The following is a 12,602-nucleotide window of genomic DNA, read 5'->3' as shown; positions in this document are numbered from 1 at the left end:
CATTTTCTCAAGGTCATTTTAAGGTATATAACCGATACTTTATACAGAAAGATTCTAGTTTATCCTGAGAGAACGTTGAGTGTCATACGGTCTTCAAATTATTACGGTACAGAAACGATCGAACAAACTCGAGCCTTACCTGGAATATCGAGGCACCATAAGGTGTACGCCACGCGTTCAACAAATTGTCCTTGCCTGTGGAGACGAACCATTTTCCGCAGGTAGCGAAACGTAACGAAAGCACACAGGACTCGTGCAAATGGAGTTGATATTTGTCTGGTTTCGTAGCGTGCAGCACCTCGACGTTGGAGTTCTCCATGCCGACCGCGAGCCACTCCCCTGTGGGACAGTAGCCGAGGGAGAATATCTGGGAGGTGAAGTCGTGTTGTTGAAGCTGTCTGCCTTCCCGGAGGTCCCATGAGCGGACCGTGTTGTCCAGACCTCCGGTCCACAGTTTCGATCCGTCCGCTGAGATGTCGATGCAAGAAGCGCCGTCCGTGTGACCTTGGAACTGTCTGACCAAAGACTGATTTTGCAGATCCCAGACAGCGATGTTGCCGTCGCTGCAACAGCTGAAGCAGACTTTCGAGTCTGGTGAAATTGCGAGCGCGTAACAAGCCGGAGCATTCGAGGTCAGTTCCGCCTTGATCCTCGGCGTCGGGCTCGCCAGATCCCAGATGCTTAGGTTACTCGCTTCGCCGCCTACGATCAGAGTCCTGCCGTCTGGTAGCAGCTTCACGGATCTGTGGGATTTAAAGGAAACACCGCGTTAGAATATGAAATTGGTTTTAAGACGAAATGTGCTCGGTTGAATTCAAATTGCATTCGCTCAAGGCTTCGTTTCTCTTGGATAGCTTCAACGCGAAGGTAATTACTAGAACACAGATTTGATGTGTTTAAATAATTTAATAGCAGCCTTTTAATCGGATCTCACGGGGTCGAGTTGCATGCTATTCCTATTCGAGATAATTTTCTAGCTGTTACGCGATATCCGGCCAACGAGCAGTTAGGCCTGTTCGCGAACGAACGATAGACGTATCGGGCAGCCTGTTGCTCGATTACTGTAAATTTCAATGACACCTGGTTAATCTACTTCTATGGCCGATCCTTTCGGAAGCGGTGGATCAAATGTCGCTGGTCCGCCGTCGATCCGGCCGTGGATTTGTTAACAGATCGGGCACTTGACTGAACTTTCGCACGAGGCACGATTGCAAAAAATACGTGACATCACTTGCAACCGTATTTCTTGCACTCGTGCCTCGTGTGGAAGTTGAGGCGCATTCCTCTCTCCTCGAACCTGCCAGCCGCAATCACATCGGGGCGGACGTTTTTTCGCATTCAAATTGCACCCCGGCGTCGGATTCTTCATGCAATTGTGCTTCAGATGTTTGGCCAGCACAGATGCTTCTGATGGAATATTTTATCATAGTATCTGCAGACACACGTATCGCAGAAAACACTGTGATAAACAATTCCATCAGAAGCATATTGGAACTGCTGCTGTTGCTGCTGCCACCGCTGCTGCCACCGCTGCTGCTGGACGATCTGCGCCAGCCAACTGCTATCCAATGGTAGCCGGCGGAGATCAAAGAGCTGTGCGGTAGGCTACCACAGCTCTTTGAACTGCGTCGACTACCGTTGGTGTTGCTCGAGCTCTGCTGAGCTAGTCGATTGTCCTTCACATCTCCCAACCTCGTTCTGGTGGTTCTGGGTTCGCGTTCGAACATCCGTCGGCGTTTAAGCTCGGAACCCCGCCTGAATGTGATCACGGGACTCGCGTTTCGAACACGCATCAGTTTAGTCTGCCAATAGGAAACGATCGCTCGTTTTCTCGCAATTGCGTGAGAGCCGCAGCTCCACGACTCCTCCTGCGTTAGCTCAATCGGCAGCACGGTGTAAGAAAGAAAGCAATTGTCGCTTGTTATTATCGCCATCCGCGCTTCACTGAACTCGTTCGTATAATCATCGTGCGTCTTACCGCTACCATCTTTTTACTCTCCGATAGATCTTTTTACTTGTAGAGACATTGCGGCTTTTGGAAGCTCTGTTAATTGGTTGGAGACGTTTGGAGATGCTTCAATTCGTGTTTCAATTTCAACGACATATCTCGATCGGAGATGCTTACTTCTGTATGTGCAGTCGCTTTTAACCCTTTGCGCTCGAAGCTATTTTAATTATATTTTAAACATATTTTCTGACCTACAGTGTTTCTATTTTATACGATTTATTGTGATTTATGCCTATTGGCAAGTACAAAACTTGCAATTCTAAGAGTCTTTTAGATATAAACGAGTCTGATGCCATTGCAATTATTTTGAAAAATAGTATAGCAATTTTTAGTGGCGCCTCAAAGTCGCCACTCGAGTGCAGAGGGTTAATTCTTTGAACTTAACGTCGTCGGGAATATGAAATTCATCGAAGGCAGACAAACGGCATGAACGATGTTCGAATCGGTGCCTTGATTGCAAATCGAAACGTTTTCGAGGATATTCCGATTAACTGGACAGTCGCACGTATCATTGGACGCGACCTTAATAGTACCGCAGGTGCGCGCTAATCAGAATTTATTCAGGCTGGGATCGCGTTTGCTCCGCGGAGTGGAAAGTTAATGTGTCATGTGCCGTGAACGTTTAACCAACCTGATGTAGTTGTCCCGCTGCAAGCAATCAAGCTGCGAAACGTGTTTCGCGCTACCGCCGCCGCCCTGATTGATGTCCCAGACCTTGACGCATCCTTTGCCACCGGTGTAAACGTATTTAGTCGGATTTGAGATCGTTACGGCGCACACCACCTCGCCGTGTGTCAAGGTATTTATCTGGCGCGCGTGACGCGGTATTCCTTGTCCAATTAGAGCATCAGGTGGAAACGGGACCGGCTGCATCTGGCCCTCGCTCGACACGTGGAAACTGTACGCGCTGTTTAAACAAAGAAATTCGATTTACTTCGTGGAACAAATTGCCGGTAATAAGGTAACTATCGCTTTTCTCGTTTCATTCTCATTTCACGCTCTAATCCGTTCTCTAATCTGTTCGGTAGCCATTAACGATTACCGTGTGCGATTTAAAACAACTTCTACGTTCGTTAATTTTAATAGGCACGGTCGATTTCATTTGTATCGAGGAAATTTATATCCGACAAAGATGTTCTTATTTAGATGAAATGTGTCCGGATTCCTCCGGATAAATTAGCCGATCGACGCTGAAATTCGCAAACTTGTTTGATCGTATATTTTGTCGTAATAAGATTTCTAGACTCGATCGGAACGCGCCGGTAACGTTTTAGTCGCGTCGAATTCGTTGGAATCGAAAAGGGTCGACGAGTAAAATTTCGAGACGATCGAGAGCGTTCACGAAGCCAACCGGTGAAGTAAAATGAAGAGTACTTACGGTTTGCCACCGGGCACACCGAAAGGTCCGAGAGGAGCCCTCATGCTTCCGTGAGGATCGTAGAGTTGCTGAAGAGGCGGTCTTGTGGGATATCCATTCAGGGCTGCCGGAGGATAACCCAACATGTCCGCATGAGGTCCTGCGGGTGGATGATGTGGCGGCGGATAGTGTGGCGGATAAGGGCCGACCGCCGAAGCCGAGACCAGCGGTTTGCTGGAACTCGATGGTTTCAGACCGCCGGAGCCGGAGCTGCTACCACCTGTCGACCATACATTTATCGTCAGACTTGCCATTTTTCACCTCCTCGATTAACGCGGGCCTATCGTGTTCTAACTGCAACCGGATACCTCGATTAAGTTCTACAGAAATACCTCTTTTAAATTGTTCGAGATGTTACATGCCCTAACTGAAACGTCAGCACCAGCAGAATCTTGAAATCTTCGTAAAAGCGTCTTTGTAATTTATACAATTCGGTAATACTTAGAAGCACTGTGTTACGACGTTAATAATTATACCGTACTTAATTTTTAATGTACGCGATTTCTTTCAAATTTTATCGACGATCTTTTTACCAGCGAGAATGGAAAAGGCGATAACTTTCTGAAGTAAAATTTTTGTAGAAATTGTTTACCAGGAACGTGATTTTTGGTACTTCTTTTTAAAAGTCTCTCTAAAGTTAAATATTTGATACGAGAAACTATAAAAATATATCGTCAATTGCGTAAAATTATTTACTCGTTCCGAAGGTTTTACAGTACCGAATTCAACATCTAAAGCCCAGATCAAAGTAAGCAATATTCAGTTAATGACACACGATTGAAGAAACGCGTCGACTTCTTGCATTGAATTTCGGGTCTAAATTTCAACAACGTATCGGTTTTGCCCTGCAAGAACTGCGGGTGGTTTCAAAAACTACGTTAATATTTCGCTATACAGGTCTGTTTAAATCCCGTACTTCGAATTTGTAAAGTTTTTCCTAATGAATCGCGAATACTCGACGAACAGATCCACGCGATTCCCACTAAATGGCACTTTCGTTGATCGGTTAATTAAGCTAACTTCGCCGTGATACCCATCGCGAGATAGATCAACGTCTTTATATGGTCCGAGAAACGCCTCGATCCCTATTACTCATCCGTAATGCACTTTCCGACTTCGTTACACCCCCGAAACAAAAAGAGTCGTCCCGTCGCGGTGTTAACGATCTCCTACGGCCGATTACCGCTTCGCGATGGAGAGGAACGTACCGGCTGATGTAGGTGTGACAGGTTTCGAGATCGGAGTGGTCGGCTTCTCCCGATCCTCCATCTTCTTGGCCGAGGGCGTGCTGGCGTTGCTGCTGGTGCCGCTCCGCGGCGAGGGTGGCGGCACTTCTTTCTTCACCTGGCTGCTCAAAGGTACCGATGACGGGCCCAGCTTGTCCAGGCCGTTCTCCCTGGGCGACGAGGTCCCGTTCGCCGCGGGACTCCCCGGCCCTTCGCTCGCGTCGTCCACCACCAAGTCCTGGTCGCTCTTTTCACCATCGCTTTGCTGTCGGGGCAAACGTGCACGGCTTTATTAAGGTATACCATCGGTGGTGAATCATGGAGTACCATCCTGGATACTTACATGGCCTATGTCCTTGTCCTGCTCCTTCTTCATCTTCTTCAGCGGCAGGTGATCGTGGTGCTGCGGGTCCGGTGTGCTTCGGGGTCTACTGTACTTCTCCCGTTCCGCCGGCGATATCGAGTTTCTCTGCAACAAACCGAGCGTCGGAATCAGAACCGCGTTTCTGCCTTGTTTTTAAGGTTTGTCGAACCCTTGCGCGACGAAACTCTCTCGATTTAACGCCGAATTTTGTGATTTACGATTATTCGGATCGCGAAGTATCCGAATAAATATGTCGCTGTTACAGCTACAAAATAATAATAGTAAAATACAGTAATGTCTGTCTAATTGACGCTCAGATTGTGCAGAAAAATGGACAATTTGGGAAGAGGCACATTTTTATAATTATCCACAATTCGTAACCATAAAAACAAACTGCAAGGCTCGAATAATCGTATCTCCTCTTCACAAATTGTACATTTTTGTGGACAATCTGAGCGTCAATTAGAGAGACATTACTGTAGTTGCTTTCGGTAGAGTCTGTAAATCTAGCGTTAAAGAATATGTGAAAACGTTGATGCATAAGAATTTGAACGAATGTCGTAAATGACTGTTTTTCATTACATGAAAGCGGTGAAGTTGAGTTCAATAGATTTCGGTGCACTTTTTTATGCACTAAAGAATATGAAAGTTCGCTTAGCATTCATAGAACTCTCATCTAAATTAAAGAAGATTTAGAATAAAGATATTCGAGATCATTATTCGCCGTTTACAGAGAATAATAGAAATTCGTTGAAAACAATCGCAGTTGTTTAACGATATTTAATTGTAGTGCTAACACATTGCTCTTATTATTAGTGAGCGGTCTCCGCGAACATCCGCAGACTGTATAAATCGTGCATCATTCTGCATTTCATTTCGAAAAACGTACTAGACGCGGAGTCGTGTTTTCGTAAAAAGTTAATTTAAACTCTGGTTAATTTAAACGGTGCCTCGGAGAAAATTTTTGTAAAGGAAAAAGTTGCTTCGAATGACCCGAGGAACCCGCCACTTTCGGATTGCGAGACATTTTTTGGACAGCCTGTATAAAGACTTCCAGTTCAAACAATGAATTCGATACTCTCGTAAAATCATTCTTGAACAGATTGCCAACCGCGAAGGTCAATGAAACATGAAAAAAGTCGGTTACAAGTATCACTTTGTCTTGCTCTCTCGAGTGCCGAGCGATAACGAATCGCCGGATGTTGATTCAATCGATAAACGGCTACCGGTTCCTTATCGGAACGAGTAAACATCGTCGGATAATGGTAATCGTTGTCCGATTACAAATATGTTCGACGACAAGCCTATCAGCCAGGAGAGCCCAAGAGGTGTCAACGTTTATCGCGTGAAATCTTATTCGGGACAGTCTCGAGCCTGTCGAGACGTCCCGCTTCCGCTTCGTTTCGTGCAAAGTCGTCGATCTCATCGGATCTTTCGACGAACGTCGATTCTAAAGGTGCGCGACGGCATCGCGGAAGCCAACGAAAACATCGGCAGAAGTCGGGAACTTCGTCCTCGTTCTCCGATTAAATAAAATATTTGCCTGGCGACGGGAGCAATTAAATTACGCATCCGCCGGGCCGATTCCTTCGTCGGGCTTCCTTCGAAGCGAGAAAAACGCGAACGGCAAATAATACGGAAAACCGTTCGCTCGGTTAAAGAATGCCAGACGCGGAAATCGGGGAAAACAATTTTTATTTGCCTCGTAGGCACCGACGTCCCTCTACCCCCCCCCCTCCGCCGCTTTTAATAGGGATGAAATATCAGAACTTTCAATTAAAACTTCGCTACGGGTAACGAGTTTCTGTTGCGTTGATCGATGTATTTCGAAAGCATTTTCTGCGAACTTGTTACGTCTTCGTCGTAACAGAAAAATTGAATTCACGGTATATCCAGTTTTAATTTAGACGCCGTTCGGATCAACGCGACTTCGCCATCGACATTTTTAAACAATCGTTTACAATCGACGTCGATCTTCGAAGGTTCCAGGCTATTAAATTCAATCTTACTTTTACGGAAACCTCGGGCACTCGTGTCTCTCCGTTTTATCTTGGTTACATTATTATTGCCATTACGTAACAATTCATATAATACGGGTGAAGCACAATTCTTAATCAATTAATACCAACGATAATACTGCTAGCACTTTGCTTCATCGATATTAGCGGTGCTAGATTTGTTCGTTTATCACAGAATTAAATATAAAAGAGCACTTCGGAGGAACTTGAAGATACCGTTCGATTTTCAGTATGCGCACAAATTACCGAGATCTCTAAAACGCATCTTCAAATTTTTGTTATTGGCTCCGATAAAAAAGAGCAATCGATGTGAATTTTTTATTCTTCTTTTTTTATCATTTCAAGTAGTATCAAAATTTGAAAAAGTATTTCAACCCTTTGCACTCGAAGCCATTTTAACTGTAAATCTAAATTAATTTTTCCGACTTATGGTATTTTCATTTTATCTAACAAAGCGCATTTTATGCATATGAAATTTATAGTCTTGCGACTCGTACAACAGTTAGACTTTTAACAATTTTTTTACGTACAGACTTTTATAACATAAAAATTATCTTGGAACGTGATGTAACAATTTTAATGGTGCCTCGGAGTCACCACTCGAGTGCAAAGAGTTAATTGTACAGTAAATTACAGAAAATGGTACAATCAACTACGGTAAACATCTCCAAAAATTCACGACATTTAATCCAGTTTTAAAAAAGTTATTCCGTTTCGAAAGGTGCGCGAATATTAATGCGAGTCACTGTGCCTGCGTTATTACACACGGCTCGGTTCACCGTGCTCTAATACAATGCACGTGGCTCAAAACTATAGCTTCCGCCAGCTGCGCTCGTACGCTAGGTGGCAATGGTTAAAAAGCGATTCACTTTACCATATTTATCGGCGTCGTGAAACGGCGACCCCATTAATTTCAGGCCCCTTAAAATTCCCTTTCCGGGAAACGACAGCGATAATCGTTTGCGTTGGGAAAGCGCCGTGAAACGTCCTATTCCCGAAAACTGCGCCGCCGACGCCTCCGGGATAGGAAGGAAAGGTCGGCGAAGATATCATCGACAGGAAGTTTTACGAGCGACAGTTTTGTCGGGGATACAGGCGAACGGTGTGTCTCCTCTTCATCCACATAAGCACGCCGAGCCCTTTCCCTGTCCCCGATAACTGCGCCCTATCCGGAGCAACATCGTAAACTACCCACTCGCAGCCTCTCTCGACCCCCGAAGTAAATCTCCTCTTCTCAATTACCCTTCGTCTCTTATCCACTAGCACCTCTGGCTCGGTCCATTACCCCGACGCCACGGTATCATCCCTCGCAGCGCCGCGCCGCGTCGCCTCGCGTCGCGTCCGCCGCGAGTTCTAGAGGACTCGTGTCGAGTGAAAGGAGATGAAATAGGGTTGCCCGTGATTTAGAAAGTCCTCGGCAACCGGCCTATTCTTCCCGGGGAATAACGACGGTTCGAGCACCGGGTACGGCTCCGTGCGAATGTCTCAATGAATTCAAATTGCCACCGTGCTGGAGCAAATTGAACAAGGTGTTCCGCAACGCTGGAGGACTACTTTACCACCCCCGGCAGAAATGCTCGATCGAAATCGCGCGGGCATGATTACCGGGAGTTACTTCGCGGAGTTTTCGCACGGCTGCGAGTGGTTCCCAACGCAGGATTTACGTCGATAACGATATTGATGCTTGCAAAGTACATTTTCGCGAGACAATATAAAGGGAGACACAATATAAATACAGCAAATTCTCCCTAAGTGACGCTTGTTCACGAAAATGCACGATTTGGGAAAAGATTGTTCAAGCTTCGAGGCTCGTTTTTATAGTTACCGATTGTCTACAACTATACAAACGAGCCTCCAATAATCGTATCTTCTCTTCCCAAATCGTCAACTTTTGTGAACAAGCGTCAATTTGGGAAAATTTGCTGTATTTATAATGCTATATTTAATAATGCTAATATTTATAATGCTAAGTTGTCTCGCGAAAATTATGCAAACATTTCGCTGGCACGATGAAGTACTACGTCGCCTTACGATACTTTAAGCTATTTTTTCGATGCATTGTTTTTTATACAATCGATGAATCATTTGCTTGCTGCCTTTATTTTTAATTTCTTTGTCACTAATTAATTATTAGGCGAGAAAAAAGCAGTTCTATTTATCGCACGTTAACTTTCGCTTTGACGCGACAATGCCGGATCAGAACTTTCCGATTGCAATCATTTCGTAGAAGAAAAAGAGAATTTATATCGATGATATGCTTGCATCCGCTTGAACGATTAAATATCGGTGACGCGCTAGAATAGAATTTTATTCCGACTTAACACTTTGACGGCCGGAGTCACGTACACGTTACTTCGCGAAAATTTGAATTGTAAAAATCGTTTCAGCGTAGAATGCATCATGCAACGAAGAATGCATCATAATTATACCATTAATCAAATTTGCCCTGTTTATATTATTAATAAGGTTAAATTAAATTTTAAAAAAGTGTATTATAATTACACTATTAATACTTTGACGCTGCGACACCCACGTGTGGATAACAGAACTGCTTAAAATTTAAATTTTGGAAATTAATTTCTTCGCTGGTCGATTTTAATTTCTTAATTTTATTAAGATTCGCAAGATTCGCAAGAATGTTGGAAAATTAATGTATATCACGTAAATTTTCCGTACAATTTTTATTTCACCGAATAGAATACTTTAACTTTGTGAAACTATCGAGCTGTTCGTGTCGCAGCCGTCAAAGTGTTAAAAGAGCGGAGTAACATTATTGCTAATAATCTTCGTCGCAAGTCAGATTGCGGCATGATTAATCACAGTGCGAGATTAAATAAAAAAAGAAATAAAAATCTGCAGGTGAGATATATGACGATGGAGAACAGATCGATGATTTCGATGGAACGTTTTCTATCGAGAACGGAGGTTTACAGGTGCGGCAGAGCATTTTCTGAAGGTATCCTTGATAAACCGGGAGCGGTGTATTGTACGTGGATTCCATCTGTTGCGCCGAAAAGTAGTGAAAACCGATCCTCCATGACACCTATCGGATGAAAGCATTTGAGACATGGTCGGAAGGCGCTGCGGAGGCACGCGGCAGAAAGCAATCCGACGACACACAGAGAGAGAGATTCAGGGGTCGGCGCGGCACGAGACGCGGCGGGACGGGTCGGTTCAGTCGATAAAAAGGGGAGAGGCAGGAATTCCGGCGGAAGGAGGCAAGAAAACAGGCAGAGGCGAACTTGGAACGGCTGCTCAAAGGAAGGAATCCTCGGCGGGGCCCGTGGTACGTGCCCGCGCTCGACTTTTCTCGGGACGAAAGGGCTCGGCCGGCCGGAGGATTCGTTTTCTCTCGCGGGGCGTACACGAGGAGAACCGATCTGTCTCGCTCCTTCTCCCCACCGCCGCTCCCCTCTCTCCCTTTCTCGTTATCCCGTAATGGCTAGCCAACTATTTATCCAGCCGAGAGCCACCGGGAGTTGGACTCCGGTTACGATTGTCGTGTTCCTGGAAAGGAAAGCTTGATGAGAGGAGCCCCGTACACTTCGGGACACCGTCGCTACTTCCAGGATAAATCGACGGTAAAAGAAAACACGGGGGACAGAGGGGAAACGAGTTCGACCGGATACTTCCGAGAACGATCCTCCGCGCCGTATGCTGGAAGCCACCGTGGTCGGAAGAAGAAGAAGAAGAAGAAGAAAGAGCGGGAAGGAGAAGAGGAAGAAGGAGGAGGAGGAGAAGAAGAAGAAGAAGAAGATGGCAGCGCGGCAGTCTCCGCCGAGAGGAATACAGAGTGGCGGCCGTGGCATTATCATAAAAATGCGGGGAATCTCGAAGATCTTGGATTTATGTCGGAACGGAGATGGTTAGCGTGAGATAAGTTTCGTGGAATCGGAGCAGTTCCCTGGTACGGATCAAGGGGGGAAAGCCGTATGAATCGCTGTTGCCAAAGTTTCGACGTGTCATAGAATTTTTATGCGAACCTCCGCGGACGGCTCACGAAGAATCATGTCAGGGATTTCTGCTACCGAAATACGACAGTTTGCCAACGATCATTTTTATGGGACGTTCCGCCGACTGCTTTACGGCGACGGAATGAAACTATATTTTAAATCGATGACCGAGATGCGGAGAGACTCCCCGGCGAGAACGAGATTATTTGTCCTTGTCGCGATCCGATTACCGGCGACATCGGGTTCTCCGCCCGTTTACGATACATCGGATCTCCGAGCGCTTAGTTATCGAACGCGCAATTATTCATTTAGAGCCTCTTCGAACTCGCGACGGCGGAACAGTTGCGCCATTTCTCGTCACAGTTTCGTTCGAGCGACGATAATTTACTCTTTCGACGCGCCAGCCGTGCTGGTCGAAACCGCTCGTCTCGCACGCTTTTTTCTATCAACCCTTTCGGTACGAGCGCGTTGCCCGCCGTGACACTTCCACTGGACGGGGTGTCCCGCCGAAAATGCGCGCATAGCACGTGCGATTCATTTCTCGGAAATACCATAATTTTGGAACACCCTGTATATCCGGTGCTCGGCCATACAGGTGACCAGATGGATGCCGGATATATCCGGCGCTCGTACCGAAAGGGTTAAAACTGTTCTACTTATTGAAATAGAATTCACAGGAAATAATCGGGCAAATATCTTGATTCGAGCAAACGTTGGACGATCGAAGCGGCGAAAAGCCCACGCGAATCCAGTTCTGTTATTTTTACAAAGTGACACACGTTGCTCTCTCTCTCTCTCTCTCTCTCTCTCTTAGCGATCTCTTTCTGTTAAAATTATATTATAATTGCATCGGAGACCTTGAAACATTCGGAACGTAAAAAATCGTTCAAAATCCACGGGAACAACGATTCCAACCAAATCCATCATCCTCCTCTCCGTGAAAGAATATTTAGCAGAAAGATCCGTGGTCTATAAGTCTCTTCGCTTAATTGCAGCCCAGCCGAAGTATTTAAGCTTTTGTACCATCGCCGGGGGGGGGCGGGTAACGTGGCCCATCCCCGTTGTTCGTCGGCCAGACGCATCCTCAGACAGGCGGCCTCTTTTTCTCATCGCACAATACGTTCGATTCCAGCGTTGTATTCAGCAACCTTATCTACCCCCGACGCATCGTTTACCTTTCTTCCTATTGAAACGCCGAAAGCACTCGATGTTCCGTCACGACGCGCCCTCCATCCCCCGCGACGACCCTCGGCGCGTTCCTTGGCCCGCGTTTCCGCGTGTACGTGGCACTCCCCGCCGGTGGAGAGCCGGGATAGGAACGACGGGTATAACACAGGGGCCCCCCGACCTTCGTTCGCGTAAGTTTACTTACACCTAGATATGGTCGGGATCGTGCGGGAGCAGCCTTTCCTCGGCAAAGAGGGTTCTCGCGGCACGATCAATATGGGGGTACCTCTCAAAGGGGTGGCCCGAGAAGGAGCGAGGGGAGGGAAGGCAGGTTGGTGGGCACGCCGTTGGGTACACCGCCGATATATAGACTTTGTAGTGTTAGGGACGACTTGGTCTGCCGACAGGCAGAGGTGGGCCGGCACTGGCAGACGAGGGCAGGCAGGCAG

At 46.3% G+C, this 12,602-nt stretch overlaps 1 protein-coding gene across 1 annotated transcript in view; it reads right to left on the bottom strand.

The window, feature by feature from the left end:
* The window catches only part of LOC117223057 (protein groucho), a 187,182-nt gene that overhangs the window by 3,879 nt on the left and 170,701 nt on the right, over positions 1 to 12,602 (bottom strand). Inside the window, exons 8-12 of the mRNA XM_033475166.2 lie at positions 4,995 to 5,120; positions 4,634 to 4,916; positions 3,387 to 3,645; positions 2,640 to 2,915; positions 140 to 743 (exon numbers count right to left, since the gene is read on the bottom strand). Coding sequence (XP_033331057.1) covers positions 140 to 743; positions 2,640 to 2,915; positions 3,387 to 3,645; positions 4,634 to 4,916; positions 4,995 to 5,120 — 1,548 coding nt within the window. The remainder of the gene's footprint in view (positions 1 to 139; positions 744 to 2,639; positions 2,916 to 3,386; positions 3,646 to 4,633; positions 4,917 to 4,994; positions 5,121 to 12,602) is intronic.

Source organism: Megalopta genalis, chromosome 4 (assembly GCF_051020955.1).
Source record: "Megalopta genalis isolate 19385.01 chromosome 4, iyMegGena1_principal, whole genome shotgun sequence".
In the NCBI taxonomy this organism is placed as follows: domain Eukaryota; kingdom Metazoa; phylum Arthropoda; class Insecta; order Hymenoptera; family Halictidae; genus Megalopta; species Megalopta genalis.
Note: the sequence above shows the minus strand (reverse complement) of the source record. Positions and strands in the feature narration are given on the sequence as shown.